Source organism: Pristiophorus japonicus, chromosome 6, assembly GCF_044704955.1.
Source record: "Pristiophorus japonicus isolate sPriJap1 chromosome 6, sPriJap1.hap1, whole genome shotgun sequence".
In the NCBI taxonomy this organism is placed as follows: domain Eukaryota; kingdom Metazoa; phylum Chordata; class Chondrichthyes; family Pristiophoridae; genus Pristiophorus; species Pristiophorus japonicus.
Window position 1 is genome coordinate 253,900,093 of NC_091982.1, and position 24,072 is coordinate 253,924,164.

Below are 24,072 nucleotides of genomic sequence, written 5' to 3' on the forward strand. Positions count from 1 at the left end.
TAGTGTGCTGACGTGGATTGAGAACTGGTTGTCAGACAGGAAGCAAAGAGTAGGAGTAAATGGGTACTTTTCAGAATGGCAGGCAGTGACTAGTGGGGTACCGCAAGGTTCTGTGCTGGGGCCCCAGCTGTTTACATTGTACATTAATGATTTAGACGAGGGGATTAAATGTAGTATCTCCAAATTTGCGGATGACACTAAGTTGGGTGGCAGTGAGAGCTGCGAGGAGGATGCTATGAGGCTGCAGAGTGACTTGGATAGGTTAGGTGAGTGGGCAAATGCATGGCAGATGAAGTATAATGTGGATAAATGTGAGGTTATCCACTTTGGTGGTAAAAACAGAGAGACAGACTATTATCTGAATGGTGACAGATTAGGAAAAGGGAAGGTGCAACGAGACCTGGGTGTCATGGTACATCAATCATTGAAGGTTGGCATGCAGGTACAGCAGGCGGTTAAGAAAGCAAATGGCATTTGGCCTTCATAGCGAGGGGATTTGAGTACAGGGGCAGGGAGGTGTTGCTACAGTTGTACAGGGCCTTGGTGAGGCCACACCTGGAGTATTGTGTACAGTTTTGGTCTCCTAACTTGAGGAAGGACATTCTTGCTATTGAGGGAGTGCAGCGAAGATTCACCAGACTGATTCCCGGGATGGTGGGACTGACCTATCAAGAAAGACTGGATCAACTGGGCTTGTATTCACTGGAGTTCAGAAGAATGAGAGGGGACCTCATGGAAACGTTTAAAATTCTGACGGGTTTAGACAGGTTAGATGCAGGAAGAATGTTCCCAATGTTGGGGAAGTCCAGAACCAGGGGTCACAGTCTAAGGATAAGGGGTAAGCCATTTAGGACCGAGATGAGGAGAAACTTCTTCACCCAGAGAGTGGTGAACCTGTGGAATTCTCTACCACAGAAAGTAGTTGAGGCCAATTCACTAAATATATTCAAAAGAGAGTTAGATGAAGTCCTTACTACTCGGGGGATCAAGGGGTATGGCGAGAAAGCAGGAAGGGGGTACTGAAGTTTCATGTTCAGCCATGAACTCATTGAATGGCGGTGCAGGCTAGAAGGGCTGAATGGCCTACTCCTGCACCTAGTTTCTATGTTTCTATTACCCCAGGGAGAGTCAGCACCTTCAGGAACTGTACCCCAGGGAGAGTCAGTGTCTGTGGAACTGTACCCCAGGGAGAGTCAGCACCTTCAGGAACTGTACCCCAGGGAGAGTCAGCACCTTCAGGAACTGTACCCCAGGGAGAGTCAGTGTCTGTGGAACTGTACCCCAGGGAGAGTCAGCACCTTCAGGAACTGTACCCCAGGGAGAGTCAGCACCTTCAGGAACTGTACCCCAGGGAGAGTCAGTGTCTGTGGAACTGTACCCCAGGGAGAGTCAGCACCTTCAGGAACTGTACCCCAGGGAGAGTCAGCACCTTCAGGAACTGTACCCCAGGGAGAGTCAGCACCTTGAGGAACGGTACCCCAGGGAGGGGTAGCATCTTGAGGAACTGTACCCCAGTGGAGTCAATATTTTCAGGAGCAGGAGAAATTTGAGAGAAAAAGGTCAATTGATTAGATACAAGCATGAATTCTATTACCACAATGCAAATTAGCAGGACCAAGCAGGAGGTCAGTGAGCGAAATGCACCTACCCAGGGCGGAGAGGTCCAACGGGGAGAGCCTACAGCTGCCCAGCCCAAGCACCCTCAGCTGGGGCATGTGTTGTAGGTGATTAGTCAGCAGTTTCAGAGTTCCTCCAACTAACTCATTCCAGGACAAGTTCAGTTCCTCCAGGGTTGGCAAGTTTGGCAACAAGGCGGCTGGGAATAGGAATCAATTGATGCTTCCAATTATTGCAAGATAAATATGCAGTGTTTCCAATTTACCAGAACATATTGAACATTACAAGCAGCTCATTATTGCCACACTGATGGAGCACACGAATTTGCAGTTGTGTAAAAATATCCTGAATAACACAATTACCCCGTCAAGACATTTAGCTCCACATTCTAGCATCCTATCCCCCTCTTCTACTGCAAATACTGACGCCAAAGTAATTATTCAACATGTCTGCCATTTCCTTCCCATTTTTAAGGGGCCCACATTGCTCTTGACCACTGTCATTTTCCTAATATAATTGTAAAAAAATGCTGTGCTAATTTTGCTACCCCTTGCAAGTTTCTTTCCATACTCCTTTTTGTAGCTCTAACTCTCTGTTTTGTGACCCATTCACCAGGATCTGTACAATTTGAATGCTTTTTATTTTAGTTTTAACCCCTCCCCTTAAATCAACTTGCCCCTCAGGGGTGTAAACTGGTTCTGTATCACATTAAATTATTTTTTGAACATCTCCCCCAGATCTTGTGTCATTTTACTCATGAACAGATTTGTCTAGTTTACTGTGGACAATCTCTGTCTCATCTCTTTGACATCGGCCATACCCAAGTCTAGAACCTTAGCAGCTGTTTTGTGTTTCTCCCTTTCAAACGCTATGCTGAACTCAGTCATGTTATGATCACTATTGGATAAATATTCACACAGTTAAGCTGTTAACTAAATCAGACTCATTACTAAGTCTAACATGGCATGAGCTGCACTCATCCAGGCAAATGGAGAGTGTCCATCACACTCCTGACTTGTGCCTTGTAGATGGTGGAAAGGCTTTGGGGAGTCAGGAGGTGAGACACTTGCCGCAGAATACCCTGCCTCTGACCTGCTCTTGTAGCCACAGTATTTATGTGGCTGGTCCAGTTGAGTTTCCAGTTAATGGTGACACCCAGGGTGTTGATGGTGGGAGATTCGGCGATGGGAATACCATTGAATGCCATGGGGTGGAGGTTAGACTCGCTAACCAGGCTGTGATCAGTGTCCTGGCAAATCAAATAACTAGAGCTGTAGACAGGGCTTTCAACTACTGAAGAGGCGTGGGAGCATTCAGGAAAGATTACATTTAAAAGCAGGAAAGGAAATGGTAAGGCTCTGGAGCAGAGTAGGAGTTTGGGGTAAAAATAAGCAGAGTGGGTCAGGAAGGGACAGAGAGAGTAACAAAGGTAATAGGGCGTCAGTGACTAAGGTGACATCAGGGAAATATAGAAAAAGTCAAAGCTAAAGGCACTATATCTGAATGCGCGAAGCATTCGCAACAAAATTGGTGAATTAAAAGCGCAGATAGAAATGAATAGGTTTGATCAATAACCATTACGGAGACTTGTTACAAAGTGACCAAGGTTGGGAACTAATTATTCCAGGATACTTAACTTTTAGAAGAGATAGGCAAAATGGAGAAGGAGGAGGGGTAGCCCTGATAATAAAGGATGGGATAAAGACAGTAGAGAGAAAGTAGAGAAAGGATCTTAAGCTCGTAGAATCAGTTTGGGTGGAGCTAAGAAACAACAAGTGGCAAGAAACATTGGTGGGAGTTGTTTACAGGCCCCCCAAACAGTAATGGTAATGTAGGGCAGAGTATAAATCAGGAAATTAGAGGTGCAGGTAACAAGGGTAATACAGTAATCATGGGGGACGTTAATCTACATATAGATTGAACAAACCAATAGTGTGGAGGACGAATTCATGGAATGTATACAAGATAGTTTTCTAGATCAGGATGTTGAGGAACTGTCTCGGGAACAGGCTATTTTAGATCTAGTATTGTGCAATGAGAAAGGGTTCAATAATAACATAAAAACATAACATAAGAATTAGGAGCAGGAGTCAGCCATTTGGTCCCTTGATACAGCTCCCCCATTCAATGAGATCATGGCTGATCTTCTACTTCAACTCCACTTTCCTGCATTATCCCCATATTCCTTGATTCCCTTAATATCCAAAAATCTATCGATCTCTGTCTTGAATATACTCAAAGACTGAGCCTCCACAGCCCTCTGGGGTAGAGAATTCCAAAGATTCACCACCCTCTGAGTGAAGAACTTTCTCCTCATCTCAGTTCTAAATGACCGACCTCTTATTCTGAGACTATGACCATTATAGACTCTCCAGCCAGGGGAAACACCCTCCCTGCACATACCCTGTTAAGCCCTGTAAGAATTCTGTATGTTTCAATGAGATCACCTCTCATTCTTCTAAAGTCTATAGAGAATATAGGCCTAGATCTCAATCTCCCCTCATAGGACAATCCCCCTATCCCAGGAATCAGTCTGGCGAACCTTCGTTGCATTCCCTCAATGGCAAATATATCCTTCCTTAGGTAAGGAGACCAAAACTGTACACAATACACAAGGTGCGGTCTCACCAGGGCCCTGTATAATTGCAGTAAGACATCTTTACTCTTATCCTCAAATCCTCTTGTAATAAAGTCCAACATGCCGTTTGCTTTCTTAATTGCTTGCTGTACCTGCATGTTAACTTTCAGTAATTCGTGTACAAGGACACCCAGGTCCCTCTGAACACCAACATTTCCCAATCTCTCACCATTTAAAAATTACTCTGCTTTTCTATTTTTCCTACCAAAGTGGAGAACTTCACATTTCTCCACATTATATTCCATGTGCCATGTTCTTGCCCACTTGCTTAACCTGTCTCTATTCCCTTGAAGTCTCTTTGCATCCTCCTCACAACTTACATTCCCACCTAGCTTTGTATCATCAGCAAACTTGGATATATTACATTTGGTCCCCTCGTCCAAATCATTGATATAGCTTGTGAATAGCTGGGGCCCAAGCACCAATCCTTGCAGTACCCCACTAGTTACAGCCTGCCAACCCGAAAATGACCCGTTTATTCCTACTCTCGGTTTTCTGTCCGTTAACCAATCCTCAATCCATGCTCGTATATTACCCTAAATCCAATATCCTCCTGTGGCACCTTATCAAATGCCTTCTGAAAATCCAAATACACCACATCCACTGGTTCCCCCTTATCTATTCTGCTAGTTACCTCAAAAAACTCTTAACTGAATTGTCAAACATGATTTCCCTTTCATAAATCCATGTTGACTCTTCCCAATCCTATTATTATTTTCTAAGTGCCCTGTTAACATATCTTTAATAATAGATTCTAGTATTTTCCCTACCACTGATGTCAAGCTAACTGGTCTATAGTTACCCATTTTTTTCTCTCCCTCCTGTCTTAAATAATGCGGTCACATTTGCTATCTTCCAATCTGCGGAAACCATTCTAGAATCTATGGAATTTTGGAAGACGACAACCAATGCATCCACTATCTCTATAGCCACCTCTTTCAAAACCCTAGGATGTAGGCCATCAGGTCCAGGGGATTTATCAGCTTTCAGTCCCATTAATTTCTCCAGTACTATCTTTTTACTAATACTAATTTCTTTCAGTTCTTCATTCTCGCTAGATCCTTGGTACTCCACTATTTCCGGGAGGTTAGATCAAAAGAAGAGGCTTATAATGTTGCCAAGGAGTGGTGATGATGATGGAGTGAGCCTGAGGATTGGGAGGATTTTAGAATTCAGCAAAGGAGGACCAAGAAATTGAGGAGGAAAGAGGAAAAGAAAGAATGAGAGCAAATTAGCAAGAGACATAAAAACAGATTGTAAATGTTTCTATAGGTAAATAAATAGGGAGAGATTAGTGAAAGTAAATGTGGAGGCAGAGACAGGAGAAATTATAATGGGCAATATCATCATCACAGGCAGTCCCTCGAAACGAGGATGACTTGCTTCCACGCCAAAAAAAGATGAGTTCACAGGTGTTTCAATGAAGGACCTAATATTCCAGGTCCTGAACCACATCCTGAAGGGTGGAAGATGCCTGCGCGTGGATTTTTTTTAACGTGTGGTGACCGTTGCACACCAGCCACCACACAGGCTTGACAGAGCCAGGTCTTGGTGCAGTGCCAAGGGTTAACCAAGACGACTGGAGACCTGCTCTGCTGCACGGACCTAGTGAGCACACATATTGCAGTGTGGGCTGGGCCCGTGCTGCCCCTGGGCCCCAGGCCCCGAACTCATGCCTCTCCTGGGCCCCGATCACATCCCTCCACAGTCTCTCGCCGCTCCTGCTGTATCTGCCCACGCTCCAATCACCGACCTGGACCTCGATGACGTCACTCTTCGCTGCCGTCGCCCTCCTACACCAGCTCGCGCTGCTCCCCGGAGTGGTATGCCTCCACGCTGCTCCCAGAGGCCTCCACGCTGCTCCCAGAGGCCTCCACGCTGCTCCCAGAGGCCTCCACGCTGCCTCCAGACCGCCGCTCGCTGCTCCTGTTATGGCCCGACCTGCTGCTGGTGTTCTCACGCAGGTCGGGGCCTCCACGGGGCAATAAGGAAATTGCAGAGACATTAAATAAATACTTTGCATCTGTTCACAGTAGAAGACACAAAAAACATTCTGGAAATAATGGGGAACCAAGGGGCTGGAGAGAATGAGGAATTTAAAGAAATCAATACAAGTAAAGACATAGTCCGGGAGAAATGTTTGGGATTATGTGGCGACAAATCCCCTGGACCCGACGACCTGCATCCTCGGGTTTTAAAAGAGGGAGCTGCAGAGATAGTGGATGCACTGGTATTAATCTTCCAGAATTCCCGAGATTCTAGAACAGTCTCCCAGGATTGGAAAGTAGCAAACATAACTCCACTGTTTCAGAAATAAGGAAGAGAAAAAACAGGGAACTATAGGCCAGTTAGCCTGACATCTATTATTAGGGATGTGATAACAGGGCACTTGGAAAATCGTAATAGGATTAGGCAGAGTCAACATGGTTTTATGAAAGGGAAAGAGTGTTTGACAAATAGTTTTTTTGAAGATGTAACAAGGGGGAACCAGTGGATGTGGTGTGTTTGTATTTTCAAAAAGCATTTGATATAGTGTCACACACGAGATTATTACACAAAATTAGGACTCGTGGAATTGGGGATAATATATTAGCACGGATTGAGGATTGGTTAATGGACAGAAACAATGGGTTGACAGGCTATAACTAGGATCAGTGCTGGGGCCCCAGCTATTCACAATCTATATCAATGACTTAGATGAAGGGACTGAGTGCAATGTATCCAAGTTTGCTGATGTTACAAAGTTAGGTGGGAAAGTAAGCTGTGAGGAGGACGCAAAGAGGCTTCAATGGGATATAAACAGGTTGACTGAGTGGGCAAGAACATGGCAAATGGAATACAATGTGGGGAAGTTTGAAGTTAGCCACTTTAGTAGGAAAAACAAAAAAGCAGAATATTTTTTAAAAGGTGAGTTACTGGGAAATGTTTGCATTCAGAGTGACCGGGGTGTCCTTGTACATCAATCACAGAAAGTGAACATGCAGGTTCAGCAGCAATTAGGAAAGCAAATGGTATGTTAGCTTTTGTTACAATACGATTAGAGTATAAGAGTAAAGAAGTCTTACTACAATTATGCAGGGCCTTGGTGAGGCCGCACCTGGACTACTGTGTACAGCTCTGGTCTCCTTACCTAAGGAAAGATATACTTACCTTAGAGGGAGTGCGACAAAGGTTCACCAGACTGGTTCCTGGGATGGGGGGATTGTCCTATGAGGAGAGATTGAGTAGACTAGGCCTATATTCCCTAGCGTTTAGAAGAATGAGAGGTGATCCAATTGAAACATATAAAATTCTTACAGGGCTTGACAGGGTAGATGCAGGGAGGATGTTTCCCCTGGCTGGGGAGTCGAGAACCAGGGGTCACAGACTCAGAATAAGACGTCGGCCATTTAGTACTGAGATGAGGAGAAACTTCTTCACTCAGAGGGTGGTGAATCTTTGGAATTCTCCACCTCAGAGGGCTGTGGAGGCTCAGTCGTTGAGTATATTCAAGACAGAGGTCGATAGATTTTTGGGAACAAAGGGATATGGCGATAGTACGGGAAAATGGAGTTGATCAGTCAAGATCTTGTTGAATGGCGGAGAAGGCTTGAAGGGCAAATGACTGACCCTGCTCAAATTTTCATGGTCTTATATTCTAATATCCTAAATCAAAACTGTCCCCATGGAAGCAGTTAGTAATTTCAAGTATTTCCATTTTGCCCGTCAGTCATCTTTTGGAGTGAGGGTTACTCGCTCTGCTGGGAGTATGTGTGCATGTGGCAGTCTTTAAACTGAACAGGAATAGGATTAAATGGTGGGAGTGGAATGTGGGAAAGGGGAAATCATTTGGCTTCCTACACTCTGTAAATTTATAAATAAGCAATATCTGTAAACAACGAGTCGACTTGGTGTGATCGGCAGGGGACGTGTGGTGGGTCGAAGGTCGGCGGGGACGCTCAGTGGGGTCAAAGTTCGTCAGGAGACGCTCAGTGGGGTCGAAGTTCGTCAGGAGACGCTCAGTAGAATATTTTGTTTTATGTTCCTTGAAAATGTAATTTCATAGTTCCTCTTTGCCTTCCTAATTGTTTTTCTTTTGCAACTTTACTCAGCATTTGTTTCCTCCTCTGTGCTGCTGAAATACTTGGGGCTTCTCTCACAGTGCTCCGTACTCTCCTATAAAACTGACCTATAAAACTCTCAGAAAGTAGTCTGAGAGAGACTGTTACCCACCAACCTGCTCGCTCTGCGGCAGCGACCTCACTATTGAACTTCTTTCGGTGCTCCGCATTCAGCTCTGGCTCTGACTGATCATTCTCACGGACTTTCTGCCACTGCTTCTCCCGCTTTTAGCTGTTGTCTCTAGCACTGTTTCCCCTCTGGCTCAGTCCACTCTCACTGAATCTAAATTTGCAGATTCCCATTTATAGTCTCTGGTTCTACTGATTCTTACTCAGCTTTGCAGAGTACTTTTGCCCCGAGCAGCTAATGTGCCAACGCACTCCAGCCCCGTGGCTTGTAATGATGGATAAACTTACCCAACTGAACTGCATCATTAGCAGTGAGCAGACTATTGTTGAGATTCATGCACTTGGGGTCAGGTTTCTTCCCCAGCCTCTCCATGAACTCAACCACTTGACCCCAGCTGGCTGCACTCTGCTCGAGCTCGGTATTCTTCAATTCATCTTAACGCAAGAAAAGACAAATCATTGTAATGAAAGGGCCAAAGGATGGCAGACAGATTTCAATGTTGATAAATCCAGGCAGGGATTGCAACTTTGCCATTTATCAAACCTTTTTGTTTCTAAGTGGGTAAAGGTGACAATCGCTTTCTGGATCTCGGTCCTGTATGTAGAGAAGAAATGCCAAGGGTCCAACTGTAATGTATGTAGGCACCTTTGGTAATGACTCCACGAGGCAGGGTATGGTACTTAAACTGTGTAGACTGTAGTCCTTTATTTCCAGCTCCTCGAGTGAGGACACCAAGCTGTGAGCTTCCTTTTATACTGGGTTCTACTGATTCTTACTCAGCTTTGCAGAGTACTTTTGCCCCGAGCAGCTAATGTGCCAACGCACTCCAGCCCCATGGGTACAGGTAACCCTTAGGTCTCCAGCAGCAGCACCCTCTGGTGTACAGGTAAGGTGTGTACAGTGTAAGGGTACATTCAGTGTTACAGACATCATACAACAAAACAAGCATGCATATATAACAACACTCCCCCCTAAGCATTTTTAATATCCTTATTGTCATGTCCAGGGGAGGTGATCAGTGGTGGGCTATGGGAGGTTGGGGTGAGGGTTGTGTGGTTGCCAGGTGTGACCCCTGTGCTTGAGGCTGGCCTCATACGTTCCCCCCCCCCCCCTCACACACAGACCATGTGGGTGTCACTGTTGTGGGATCCCTCAGGGGGGTAGCCATAGCAGCAGTGGGTAGGGTGCATACTCTGTGATGTGGGTAGTTGTGTGGTGGTGGGCAGCGGCACAGGACTGGGTGGGCTCCTTGTCCTCCAATTGAGATGAGAGTCTGGTCATCCCAAGGTTTACCAGGGAAGCTGGAGGGTATTGGCCTCTCGCTCCTGGTGTTGGCCCTGGGGGCTAGTGGGTGTAGGGCTGGTCTGGGGCAGGTTGCCAGTGGTGGTGGCTGTGCTGCCCATTGACCACTGTCCCTGTAGTGGGTCTGCTCCCACTGGGTGTGTGTGGGCCCTTCCAGGGGCATCACATTTGTTCCAAAGGTCCAGGCTACATGGTCTGGTAGCCAGCTGGACCTGGGGGTCTCCCACAAGGGGATTCCTCTAGCATTTGCATGGACCCTGTGGAACCCAGTGTCTTTTAGCAGTGTCCTACCTGTATACATGACACCTTGGCTCTGACCACACATAGTCGAGCCTACATTATTGACTGCCTTTGCATTATAAATTGCATCATTTGTATCACTTTTTGGTGTCATGGTTTCACCAGACATGGTTACATTAGGCATTTCAAACTCTGTCATAATCATCAAGCATACCAAGCTTGTTCTGAACCTTACGGACACATGCATTCATCTCATTTGTCACATTAATTACACCAACGTCACAATTCATGGTTACATTATCATACTTGCACCCTTTTACTGCATCTTTAGCTTTAAAGTCCTTGTCATCATTGAGTTGAAACTGTCCCTTTAAATTTTTTTGGTTACCGGTCTCCTTTAAGGGGACCTTCCAATCCGATTGGCCGCTCGGTGCCACGTGTCGCTCCTCCAACGCTGCCCCTCGTGGTCTGGCCGCGGCCATTTTGTTCACAGGTTCTTCTCCTCGTGGTGCGGCCGCCGTCTTCTGGCTCTCCTCCAGGTAGGTTGTGGTGGTCTTTTCTTCCTCAGGTTCGGCCCTGGGCGTCGGGAATCCACTTCTTTCAATGATGTTCACCTCTTGGAGTCCTGCCCCGGCCCGGAAGGTGGAGTTTGGGCTTTCGGTCCTGGAGATTGCGCCGGGGTGTTGTGGAGTCGTCGCCGCGCAGTCGAGCTGGACGGTGGGATCTCTGGATGCAGCAATGGATCCATGTTCGATGTCGATTGCTGGAACCCGGAGGCTGCAGCCACTTCGACCTACTTCATCCAATTCCTGCCCAGCAGCGTGGGACCATCGCCGGCTACGATTCACAGGGGGGGTTTGTTCAACACGCCGCTCTGGGGGACCTGGACGTCCACGCTGCCAACGTCTGGAATTTTACCTTTGGTGTAGGTGAGCAGCTTCACTTGGACAGGATGCAGTTTTGGTCGATTGGCAGGATTTATCCAAATTTTTTCAAAGGTTGTTTGGCTCATCAGAGACTGGCTCGCCCTGTTTCGATCTCCATAGAAACTGGGACCCCGTCGATGTCTACTTCCATCGTCCACGGAGATCTTTCGGTGGAGCAGGTATAAACTCCATACTCTTCTTCCAGGGGCTGAGCAGCTTCACCTTCATCTGTGTCGGAGCCCCGGTGATCAGCCACCTCAGCAGAGACGCGGTGAGTAGAGCTTTTTCTGCACATTCTTTGAAGGTGCCCATTCTCTTTGCAGCCTTTGCATGTGCAGTCTTTGTAGCGGCATTGGTGGGCCCTGTGGTTTGCTCCACAGCGCCAGCACGGGGCTATCCGGTATGCCCCATGTGGTGGACTCAGGGTTGTGCAACTCGGAGCAGCATTTCTGCCTTTAGAAGTATCCATGCAGTGCACTGTGCTCGCCGGTTTAGAGTCCTGGGTCAGTATTCGCCTGGAGTCGCCGGCCGAAACCATGTAGGCCTGGCTCACTTGAATTGCTTTCTGCAGGGTGACTGTGATGTGTAGGAGGCCCTTGTGGCCGATTCCGATGACAAATATGTCCCTTGGTGCTTCATTAAGGTGGTCTCCAAAATCACACGGTGCAGCTAGTCTTCTTGAATGTGCAGCATACTTAGTAATTTCTTGGCCTTCGGGTCGCTGGTAAGTGTAGAACCGGTGCCTGGCTCCGAGGATGCTTTCCTTCGGTTTTAGTTGCTCCTGTATAAGTGTTACAAGTTCCTCATAGCTCTTGGTAGTTGTCATCTGCGGGGCTAGCAAGTCCCTGACGAGACAATGGATGGTGGGCCCACAACTGCTAAGCAGGATGGCCCTGCGTTTGTTCGGTTGTGTAGCCGGTGTGTCCTCATCCAGGTCGTTGGCTATGAAGAAATGTTCCAATCTTTCTACAAAAGCGCCCCAATCTTCCCCATCGATAAATTGCTGGAAGTTGCTGAGATTCGACATGCTGAGCGTGTAGTTCGTGACCTTGTATCCTCGTCGCCAGTTGTAATATTTGTAGGCACCTTTGGTAATTACTCCATGAGGCAGGGTATGGTACTTAAATTGTGTAGACTGTAGTCCTTTATTTGCAGCTCGAGTGAGGACAACAAGCTGTGATCTTCCTTTTATACTGGGTTACCTGCAGTGTGATCTTCCTTTTATACTAGGTCTCCAGCAGCAGCACCCTCTGGTTTACAGGTAAGAGTACATTCAGTGTTACAGACATCATACAACAGTGTTACAGACATGCATACATAACACCAATACAGACCCCTGCCGTGTTCCACTTATTTCAATTCCGTGCCTCTTGCGGTTACTCAATTGCATATTGTTTAATCTAATTCCTTATGTAGTTGTCAAAGGCTTTCAGCAAATGCAAATAAACGACATCCACCACCTATTGATTTGTAACATCTTCAAAATCAAGAAATTGTCTCAAACACCACCTCTTCTCACAAATCCATACTGACTATTGTTGATGAAATGATTACACAGGTATTCCTCCTTGGGATAGTTTCCAGGACTTTACCCAACATCAGTGCCAGGGTAAAACAAAACAAAATACTGCGATGCTGGAGTCTGATCTAAATACAAGGCTGATTTGTCCAGGGCTCCAGTTTGTTAATTATCGGCACTGCATCTCTTTGCTTTAAAACACAAGAATCTTTTTATTAAAATAGCCAGTGCCCCTCAGCCTTTGCCCACAGTGAACTTTTCAGGCCGAGGCAAATGGTTTTCTTCATTTCTTTTAACAAAGACTTACTCCTCAGATTACAGAACAACTAGTTATGGTTACCTGATATCTTTGAAATATTCTCTTTATTTTCTGAATCCAGTAGTGTTTTTCCCAGTTCCTTCTTTTCTGTGACACAGGCAGTTTTATTAGAATTCTCAGATAACTTGAAGAAGCGAGACACTGAAGATTGTGGCCATCTCTCTGCAAAAGATTTATTCCGCCAGATCTGGTTCACAATCAGATCAAAGGGAGATCTCGAGTGCTTTGTACTGCTTTCATCTTTATGTTGTTTGGAATCTAAGAACAATACAATGATCTTACGTTAGCCAAGTTGTTTATGAGAGATTCTCCAGGCTGTCAGACAGAGCTTGTTTTCTGGGCATTCACTCAACGCTGGGGGAAGCAAGGACTGGGGCAGGCTTGCCCATCAAGCCCCCCTCAGAGTAATATTACCAACAGTCAATGTCTATGTTCACTCAGAGAATGGTGACTCAGCAAGGTATGCCAGGGGGAAATCAGCATTAGTCCCCAGACCATAATACCCGAGCACGAGGGAGATGAGGAGAATGTTGGGGAAGCCTTAACAGATTTAAAGATTTACTAGCTGATCGCGAGATGCTCTGCGCTCAGATAATCTGGGTTATGAATCATAGTTATGATGTTCAGCTACTCACTTGTTCTGCCACTTTAAGACCATTGTTCCCTATGTCATGTGCTAAACATCAGATCATCCTGATGCAAATGAGAAGCTAGTTAATATTGTGGTTGAAAGTCTCAAAATTAGAAGCCATTTGGCTTGGGGATAGTTATAAGATTGTACAAAACACCAAGAAATCACATTGAACAAAAGTAATTGAGTCAGTGTGCAGTGGTGTCTCCTGGGGATTGGTGTTGGGACCGCTGCTCGTTTTGATATATATTAATGACCTGGACTTGGGTACACAGGGCATCATATCAAAGATAGCAGATGACACGAAACTCGGAAATGTGGTAAACAGTGAGGAGGATAATGACACACTTCAGGAGGACAGAGACAGACTGGTGAAATGGGCAGACACATGGCAAATTAAATTAATGCAGAGAAGTGCGAAGTGATACATTTTCGTAGGAAAAGTGAGGAGAGGCAATATAAACTAAAGGGTACAATTTTAGAGAGTGTGCAGGAAGAGAGAGACCTGGCGGGGGGGGGGGGCTGTGCACACAAATCTTTGAAGGTGGCGGACAAGTTGAGAAGGCGGTTAAAAATGAGAGGGGATCTCATAGAAACGTTTAAAATTCTGATGGGTTCAGACAGGTTAGATGCAGGGAGAATGTTCCCAATGTTGGGGAAGTCCAGAACCAGGGGTCACAGTCTAAGGATAAGGGGTAAGCCATTTAGGACCGAGATGAGGAGAAACTTCTTCACCCAGAGAGTGGTGAACCTGTGGAATTCTCTACCACAGAAAGTTGTTGAGGCCAATTCACTAAATATATTCAAAAAGGAGTTAGATGTAGTCCTTACTACTAGGGGGATCAAGGTGTATGGCGAGAAAGCAGGAATGGGGTAATGAAGTTGCATGTTCAGCCATGAACTCATTGAATGGCGGTGCAGGCTCGAAGGGCCGAATGGCCTACTCCTGCACCTCTTTTCTATGTTTCTAAAATGTATATGGGATCCTTGACTTTATAAATAGAGGCACAGAGTACAAAAGCAAGGAAGTTATACTAAACCTTTATAAACACTGGTTAGGCCCCAAGCTGGAGTATTGTGGTCAATTCTGGGCACCACATTAGGAAGGATGTCAAAGCCTTGGAGGGGGTTAAGAAGAGATTTACGAGAATGGTACCAGTGATGGTGAATTCTAGTTATGTGGAGAGACTGGAGAAACTGGGGTTGTTCTCGTTAGTGCAGGGAAGGTTAAGGGTAGATTTGATAGAGGTGTTCAAACTCATGACGGGTTTTGATAGAGTAGATAGAGAGAAACGGTTTCCAATGGCACATGAGTCGGTAACCAGAGGACATAGATTTAAGGTAATTGGCAAAAGAACCAGAGATGACACGATGATAAACGTTTGCACAGCGAGTTATGATGGTCTGGAATGCACTGCCTGAAAGGGTGGTGGAAGCAGAATTAACAATAACTTTTGAAAGGCAATTGGATAAATACTTGAAGATGAAAAAATTGCAGGATTATAAGGACATAAGAAACAGGAGCAGGAGTAGGCCACTTGGCCCCTCGAGCCTGCTCCACCATTTAATAAGATTGTGGACTCAGCTCCACTTCCCTGCCCGCTCCCCATAACCCTTTACTCCGTTATGGGGAAAGAACAGAGGTGTGGGACTAATGGAATAGCTCCAAGAGTCAGCACAAGTAAAGTGGGCTAAATGGTCCCCTTTTGTTCTGCATCATTCTATGATTTTATGATTCAAGACTTTTACATTTAGTTTATTGACTATTGAATCACTAGCCCTTATTATAATGTTGGTAATTTCCATCAATTTTTAGAGAGCAGCTCCATTGAATTATGATTTCATAGAATCATCGAATGGTACAGCACAGAAGGAAGCCATTCAGCCCATCATGTCTGTGGTGGCACGCCAAAAGAGCTATCCAATTAGTCCCATTCCATTTCAGAAATAATAATCGTACATTACCTGTGTTCTCCATTTTTAGGATAAATGCAGAGATTCTGGGCCACGCTATTTCTCCTTGTCCACAACCTTAAACCAGAAAAATATTAATTTATTTCAACAACACAAGAATTTTATAGAAAAGTGCCATTAGCTATCTTATAACAACAGTTTACATTTTCTACAATAATGAAAACCCAAAGGCTCAACACAAATGCAGCCGGTTTGGAGCCTGTGATGAAGAGTAAATGAAGCTTGGTTGGAGAGATGCGTTTTCAGAAAGATTTTATTCAATGGAGAGGCAGAAGGTTTGCGGGGAAATCCAAAGAGCAGGTGAGTGTTGCAGAGATAGGATGGGACAAGGTTGTAGCGGGATCTGTCGATAAGTGCCAATAATTTAAATTCAACCCATTGGGGACGGGAAAGGTGTTACCTAATCTTGATCCATTTAATAACAAATCTGTGAAAGCTTGAGACAACAATGTCTGACAATTAACTTCATTTATTACTGTTTGATAACTTTCACCATAAGACTACATACAGAGCAGTATATGCAGCCCTACCTCTACAAACTGACATGTAGAGAACTCGCCGCGATGCTTGTCCAGGCCATTCATGGTACGTCTCCTCGAAGGGAGCTAAACCTAACTGAATTTTGCTTTGCATTCCCTTTTATATCATCTGAAAACAATCGTTACTGCTCTGCCTCTGCCTGTGTGACTTATCGCTTCCAGTCTTAATCGCAAAAGAAACATTGTTTCTTACCTGTACTGGCACTCGAAACTCCTCCTTTACATTCCCCCTCCTGGGCAAATAAATGGCTGTCTGGCACAATTGCGTGTCTCGTTAAAGAATGTTTTAACCCAACAACTTCAGCTCACCATTACATAATTCGGTATCCTATCCTTACAAGAGGGAAGAGTTTCAAAGTGCAAGACTGTGATAGTTGAAGGCCCAGAGATGGAGTGAAGAGGAGTTGCACACAAGGCTAGAGTCAGAAGGATCAGAGGATGTGAGAAGAGAATGTAAAGCTGGAAGAAAATGCAGAGCTTGAGTGGACAATGCACTGGGGAGGGGGGGGGGGTTAAGGAAGCCAGTGTAGGTAGGCGATGATTGGTCAGTGGAGGTTAGTCTGGGATAGGATGCAAATAGAAAGACTTGCATTTATATAGCGCCTTTCACGACCGCTGGGTGTCTCAAAGCACTTTACAGCCAATGAAGTACTTGTGGAGTGCAGTCACTGTTGTAATGTGAATCATAAAATGATACGACACAGAAGGAGGCTGTTTAGCCCATCATGCCTGTGCTGGCTCTTAAGAACTATCTAATTAGTCTCTTTTGGATAGGCTCGTTCCCCATAGTCCTGCAATTTAACCCCCTTCAAGTATTTATTCAATTCCCTTTTGAAAGTTACCATTGAATCTGCTCCCACCGCCCTTTCAGGCAGCGCGTTTCCGATCACAACAATTCGCTGTGTAAATATTTTTCTCATGTCGCCTCTGGTTCTTTTGCCAATTATCTAAAATCTGTTTCCTCTGGTTACCGATCCGTCTGTCACTGAAATCAGTTTCTCCTTATTTACTCCATCAAAACTCTTCATGATGTTGAACACCTTTAGTGAATCCCCGTTAATCTTCTCTGCTCTAAGCTTCTCCAGTCTCTTCACATAACTGAAGTCTTTCATCCCTGCATTCATTCTTTCATTCTACGGCAATATTCAAGATTGGGTTGGGGAGGTGGATGAAGGGATATGGAACAGGATGGGTAAATGTGACTGGAACTATTTCCTTATGTGGAGGATGTTGGCTGAAATGGACTTGTTGGGCTAAAGAGCCTGTTTACACATTGTAACTTCTATGTATTTGCTACTTTATACCCTCCTCTCCTTTCAATCACTCAAACACCTCCTCTTCCTGCATGAACTCAGTATCCTAGCGGGATACTGGAGTGCGAAGGACATCACAGCCGAACAGCCAATCCTGTCTCATCAACATCGATACAGGCCCACTTTCTAAGAGTCTCCGGATAGTGAGCGAATATAGAACTCCTGGGATTTGCCTCCACCCGGTGCATGTTCCAGGGGCACTGAGGCCAATTGCAGAACTTGGTGGCTGGGCTGTCTGGCAGTAAAATGGGAATCTTCCTTGCAAGTGTCACCCGACTCCGGGCAGCCCACAAATTTACCCAGGGGGCCTCGGACACTGTGCACATTGACAGGATTAACCTAAGTATTCTCACTTTGTCAATAGTCAACCAACATTTTGATACCATGTGTGCATGGGATCATTCGTCAGTCCATGGAATGCCAAGACCGGGACACAATGGGTCAGAATTTACTATAAAAGTAACAAAGAGTCCAACGCTGCTCACAGTGCAAATCAGACAGTAACTTCTGGTGAGCTCAGATGTGCAGTTTAAACGCGGCAATCTGAAAGTTACTGTCCGAGATGCACCGCTCCTAGAATCCTAGAAGTTTACGGCACGGAAGGAGGCCATTTTGGCCCATCGTGTCCACGACCGCCGACCAAGAGGTATCCAGCCTGCACAAAAACAGCATCACACTGTCTGCCTCGCCATCAATTGTATGGAACACCCTGAAGTTCCTGTAATTGCACTGTAGACTAGAATTTGCACGGCATCACCGCCCGGTTTCTCGGCGGCATTGATCATTTTGGGCGAGAACCAGGTTGGCAGAAATGTCCACAGAGTTCCGCCGATGGTTTCAAAATACCGCTGGGGAGCGGCCCGTCGGCGCGCACCATCCAGATCACCGAGGAGCAGCCCGCTGGCATGCACCGTCCACAGGCCGCCGGTGTGCACCGTCCACATACTGTCGGCGTGCACCATCCAGATCACCGAGGAGCAACCCGCTGGCATGCACCGTCCACATACCGTCTGCGTGCACCGTCCAGATCACCGAGGAGCAGCCCGCCGTTGTGCACCGTCCACACACCGCTGGAGAGCGGCCTGCCGGTGTGCACTGTCCACAGACTGCCGGGGAGCGGCCCGCCAATGAGCACCGTCTACAGGCCGCCGGCGCGCACCGTCCAGACTACCGAGGAGCAGCCCGCTGGCGTGCACCGTCCACACACCGCCGGCGTGCACCGTCCACACACCGCCATCACCCGAGTTTTGGCTCAGTGGTGACCCGTAGGTAAGTTGGAAAAAAATGCCCATGAGAAGCAACGGAAGCTGGGCGGCGCGTCAGTTGCCATGCAAAAAAAGGTAAGTTAATGGGGAGATCCAAGAGCTAATAAATCGCAAGTGTAGGACATTTCTGAACCTAAAACAACCCAACTCGGGAGCAGCAAAACAGTTTTACAGACGGCTGAAGGCCGAGGTCCAACAAAAAACCCGGGACCTAAAGAACAGGTGGTAGATGGAGAAAGCACAGGAGATTCAGCAGCTGGCCGACAGCCATGATGTGCGAGGATTCTTCACCGCAGTCAAGGCCACCTACGGCCCAAACACCCAAGGGCTCACCCCACTGCTGGCCAAGAATGGGGAGACACTCATCAAGGACACCGAGGCAGTCAGGACCCGCAGGAAGGAGCAATTCGAAGATCTCCTTAACCAAGACTCTGTCTTTGACTCAAGTGTCCTTGACTCCATCCCACAGCATGCTACCCGCCACCATCTCAGCAAAACCCCAGCCCTGCACGAGGTAGAAAAGGCCATCCGCCAGCTCAAGAACAACAAGGCAACGGGAGCGGATGGAATCCCCACTGAGGCACTAAAGTATGGCGGAGGCACTACTGGCACGAATGCAAGGGGACAAGTCCGACTGTGGCAACTACAGAGGAATCTCCCTGTTATCAGCCACTGGGAAAGTCGTCGCTAGAATCCTCCTCAACTATCTTCTCCCTGTGGCTGAGGAGCTCCTCCTGGAGTCTCTCTGTGGATTTCGTCCTCTACGGGGTGCAACGGACATGATCTTTATGGTGTGACAGCTGCAAGAAAAATTCAGGGAACGGCGCCAGCCCTTATACATGGCCTTCTTTGACCTTACAAAGGCCTTTGATACTGTCAACCGTGAGGGTCTATGGAGCGTCCTCCTCCGTTTCAGCTGCCCCCAGAGGTTTGTCACCATCCTCTGCCTGCTCCACGACGACATGCAGGCCGTGATCCTAACCAACGGATCCATCACAGACCCAATCCACATCCGGACCGGGGTCAAGCAGGGCTGAGTCATTGCTCCAACCCTCTTCTCGATCTTCCTTGCTGCCATGCTCCATCTCACACAGCAAGCTCCCCGCTGGAGTGGAACTAAACTACAGAACCAGTGGGAACCTGTTCAACCTACGCCGTCTCCAGGCCAGATCCAAGACCGTCCCAACCTCTGTCGTCGAACTACAGTACACGGACGACCCTTGCGTCTGCGCACATTCAGAGATTGAACTCCAAGTCATAGTCAATATCTTCACAGAGACGTACGAAAGCATAAGCCTTACACTAAACATCCGTAAATATATTCAAAAAAGAGTTAGATGAGGTCCTTACTACTAGGGGGATCAAGGGGTATGGCGAGAAAGCAGGAATGGGGTACTGAAGTTGCATGTTCAGCCATGAACTCATTGAATGGCGGTGCAGGCTAGAAGGGCCGAATGGCCTACTCCTGCACCTATTTTCTATGTTTCTATGTAAGACAAAGGTCCTCCACCAACCTGACTCCACCACACAGCACTGCCCCCCAATCATCAAGATCCACGGCGCAGCCCTGGACAACGTGGACCACTTTCCATACCTCGGGAGCCTATTATCAGCAAGGGCAGACATAGACGACGAGGTTCAAAATCGCCTCCAGTGCGCCAGCGCAGCCTTCGATTGCCTGAGGAAAAGAGTGTTCAAAGACCAGACCCTCAAATCTGTCACCAAGCTCATGGTCTACAGGGCTGTAGTGATACCCATCCTCCTTTGTGGCTCAGAGACATGGACCATATACAGTAGACACCTCAAGTCGCTGGAGAAATACCACCAACGATGTCTCCGCAAGATCCTGCAAATCCCCTGGGAGGACAGACACACCAACGTTAGCGTCCTCGATCTGGCCAACATCGCCAGCATCGAAGCACTGACCACACTTGACCAGCTCCGTTGGGCGGCCACATTGTTCGCATGCCTGACACAAAACTCCCAAAGCAAGTGCTCTTCTCGGAACTCCTACACGAGCCCCAGGTGGGCAGAGGAGCTGCTTCAAGGACACCCTCAAAGCCTCCTTGATAAAATGCAAAATGCCCACCGACACCTGGGAATCCCTGGCCAAAGACCGCCCTAAGTGGAGGAAGAGCATCCGGGAGGGCGCTGAGCACCTCGAGTCTCGTCACCGAGAGCATGCAGAAATCAAGCGCAGGCAGCGGCAGGAGTGTGCGGCAAACCAGACTCCCCACCCACCCCTTCCCTCAACCACTGTCTGTCCCACCTGTGACAGAGACTGTAATTCCTGTATTGGACTGTACAGTCACCTAAGAACTCATTTTTGGAGTGGAAGCAAGTCTTCCTCGATTTCGAGGGACTGCCTATGATGATGATGTAGCTCTGTAAATAAAGATAAGTTAATGGGTTTGTAATAATTACTTTTAAATTCTCAGTGATTAAGGTGAAAAGGGTCCAGAGAATGTTTTCTGAATTTTTATTTTACGTTTTTTGAAAATATGTGTGTGTTTTTCTCCTCCTAGGCCCAGCCCGCAGCCTCGGTGTAAATTTTAGAATTCACCGCCCATTTCTTTTTAAGAACCGCCCAAATGGCCCAAGCTTCCATTTCCCCTGAGAATCGGGATGCAAGGTCCTTTTTTTCGCGGGGAGTCGTATTTTTTTCTTTTCTTTTAAATGGAATTTTTCGGCAGTGGTATGTTGGGCAGCAATCTGGCACTGGTGGATTGTAGGGAAAATCTAGCCCCAGGTCTAAACTCGCCACACTGGCACACTGAAAATTAACTACTACAAATGTGGCACCTCATTCCTTCAGCTTTTCATTGTTGGGGTTTAAAATATATAAATATATCCACATTTTCTTTCTGTCTCCAATCTTTCTTTCCCTTTCTGTAGCTGATTTGATATTGAAATCACTATTCTAACCCAGACTTCCTGGTTCAGACTCTGCTCATTAACAATTCTTCCATTTGATTGAGACCCATTCTCGGTCCACACAGGCCTGTACAGGCCGCTGCGATCTTTGGCTTTCGAACTTGCAACAACTTCCACTGCAAAAGGTTAGAGAAATTCACCGACCAAGTGCGGCAATAAATTCTGGCGCTCAAGGTCCAAACTTGTGTTTACAAACAGCGCGGTCAGCCCGGCTCCGCCCAAAGTTACACTGCGACTCGGGGAGTGCAATTGCTCATTGCCCCGAGTTCGTCACTGATATCCTCAGGAACAAGAAAAGCCCTTTATCTCAGGTTAAACAGCTGCTTTCTGCCGTAATCAGATCGTCTCTCTTTATTCTCCATTTCAGCAATGCTGCCGGCCCGACACTGGGAGAGGGGTTTCAGGGGCAGGTTCTTCACACCCTGGGAGAGGGGTTTCAGGGGCAGGTTCCTCACACACTGGGAGAGGGTTTCAGGGGCAGGTACCTCACACACTGGGAGAGGGGTTTCAGGGGCAGGTTCCTCACAACCTGGGAGAGGGGTTTCAGGGGCAGGTTCCTCACACACTGGGAGAGGGGTTTCAGGGGCAGGTTCCTCACACCCTGGGAGAGGGGTTTCAGGGGCAGGTACCTCACACACTGGGAGAGGGGTTTCAGGGGCAGGTACCTCACACCCTGGGAGAGGGGTTTCAGGGGCAGGTACCTCACACCCTGGGAGAGGGGTTTCAGGGGCAGGTACCCCACACCCTGGGAGAGGGGTTTCAGGGGCAGGTACCCCACACCCTTGGAGAGGGGTTTCAGGGGCATGTTCCTCACACCCTGGGAGAGAGGTTTCAGGGGCAGGTACCCCACACCCTGGGAGAGGGGTTTCAGGGGCATGTTCTTCACACTCTGGGAGAGGGGTTTCAGGGGCAGGTACCTCACACCCTGGGAGAGGGGTTTCAGGGGCAGGTACCCCACACCCTGGGAGAGGGGTTTCAGGGGCAGGTACCCCACACCCTGGGAGAGGGGTTTCAGGGGCAGGTACCCCACACCCTGGGAGAGGGGTTTCAGGGGCAGGTACCCCACACCCTGGGAGAGGGGTTTCAGGGGCAGGTTCCTCACACCCTGGGAGAGGGGTTTCAGGGGCAGGTTCCTCACACACTGGGAGAGGGGTTTCAGGGGCAGGTACCCCACACCCTGGGAGAGGGGTTTCAGGGGCAGGTACCCCACATAACCTCCTCCACAAACACAGCTTCCCATTTAATCCACAATTACAATTTCGCCAAAAGTGCTTTAGATTAAATTTAATGCAAGAAAACTGTTTCCTAGGCAACAAGAATAACTTTTGTTTGAATGTAAAGTTGATGTGGAGAGCGCTTCCCCGCATTGCTCAAACACAGAGTGGGGAGGGCGAGACAGCCCCTCGGCCAGCTTCCGCCTCCATAACCTAACCAACCCTCAGTTACATCGCCAAACTCACCGCGGTCCTCCTCCCCGGGAGCGGCTGTGTCCCGGACTGATGCTGGGATTGGGGCCGCTCGGGCTCACACTCTGTTCTGTTTCTGCTTCTGACTCGGAGGCGCCCCTGAAGCCTGTGCAACTGGCCAGGAAGTGAGGCTGAAAGTTGGGAGCTGAGCTGGGGCGGGGAACGAGCTCCTGGAACTAAGGATACCTGCACAGCACACTTACACTGACACTGAGCACAGAACACTGACAGGGAAATGATTGCAGACACCGGGAGGTGCCGGCGGGCCACGCAGAGCCAGCTTCATCCATAGAAACATAGAAAATAGGTGGAGTAGGCCATTCGGCCCTTCGAGCCTGCACCACCATTCAATATGATCATGTCTGATCATGTACTTCAGTACCCCATTTCTGCTTTCTCTCCGTACCCCCTCATCCCTTTAGCTGTAAGGGTCACATCTAACTCGCTTTTGAATATATCAAATAAACTGGCCTCAACAACTTTCTGTGGTAGAGAATTCCACATGCTCATAACTCTCTCAGTGAATACGTTTCTCCTCATCTCGGTCCTAAATGGTTTACCCCTTATCCTTAGACTGTGACCCCTGGTTCTGGACTTCCCCAACATCGGGAACATACTTCCTGCATCTAACCTGTACAATCCCGTCAGAATTTTATATGTTTCCATGAGATCCCCTCTCATTCTTCTAAATTCCATTGAATAGAAGCCTAGTCGATCCAGTCTTTCTTCATATGTCAGTCCAGTCATCCCGGGAATCAGTCTGGTGAACCTTCACTGCACTCCCTCAATAGCAAGAATGTCCTTCCTCAGATTTGGAGACCAAAACTGTACACAATATTCAAGGTGTGGCCTCACCAAGGCCCTGTACAACTGCAGTAAGATCTCCCTGCTCCTATCATAAGAACAGAAGAAGATAAGAATTAGGAACAGGAGTAGGCCATCTAGCCCCTCGAGTCTGCTCCGCCATTCAACAAGATCATGGCTGATCTGGCCGTGGACTCAGCTCCACTTACCCGCCCGCTCCCCGTAACCCTTAATTCCCTTATTGGTTAAAATTTCCCTTATTGGTTAAAAATTCCCTTATTGGTTAAATCCTCTCAGTATGAAGGCCAACATGCCATTTGCCTTCTTCACCGCCGCTGTACCTGTATGCCAACTT

The 24,072-nt window shown here is 47.4% G+C and overlaps 1 protein-coding gene across 1 annotated transcript in view; it reads right to left on the bottom strand.

Annotated features, from left to right (window-relative positions):
* Positions 1 to 23,051, bottom strand: part of LOC139266044 (leucine-rich repeat-containing protein 31-like) — a 73,718-nt gene extending 50,667 nt beyond the window's left edge. Inside the window, exons 1-5 of the mRNA XM_070883846.1 lie at positions 22,908 to 23,051; positions 15,388 to 15,453; positions 12,813 to 13,049; positions 8,773 to 8,919; positions 1,649 to 1,816 (exon numbers count right to left, since the gene is read on the bottom strand). Of these exons, the coding sequence (XP_070739947.1) occupies positions 1,649 to 1,816; positions 8,773 to 8,919; positions 12,813 to 13,049; positions 15,388 to 15,400 (565 nt within the window). The 5' untranslated portion in view covers positions 15,401 to 15,453; positions 22,908 to 23,051. The remainder of the gene's footprint in view (positions 1 to 1,648; positions 1,817 to 8,772; positions 8,920 to 12,812; positions 13,050 to 15,387; positions 15,454 to 22,907) is intronic.
* Between the last annotated feature and the right edge of the window lie 1,021 nt (positions 23,052 to 24,072).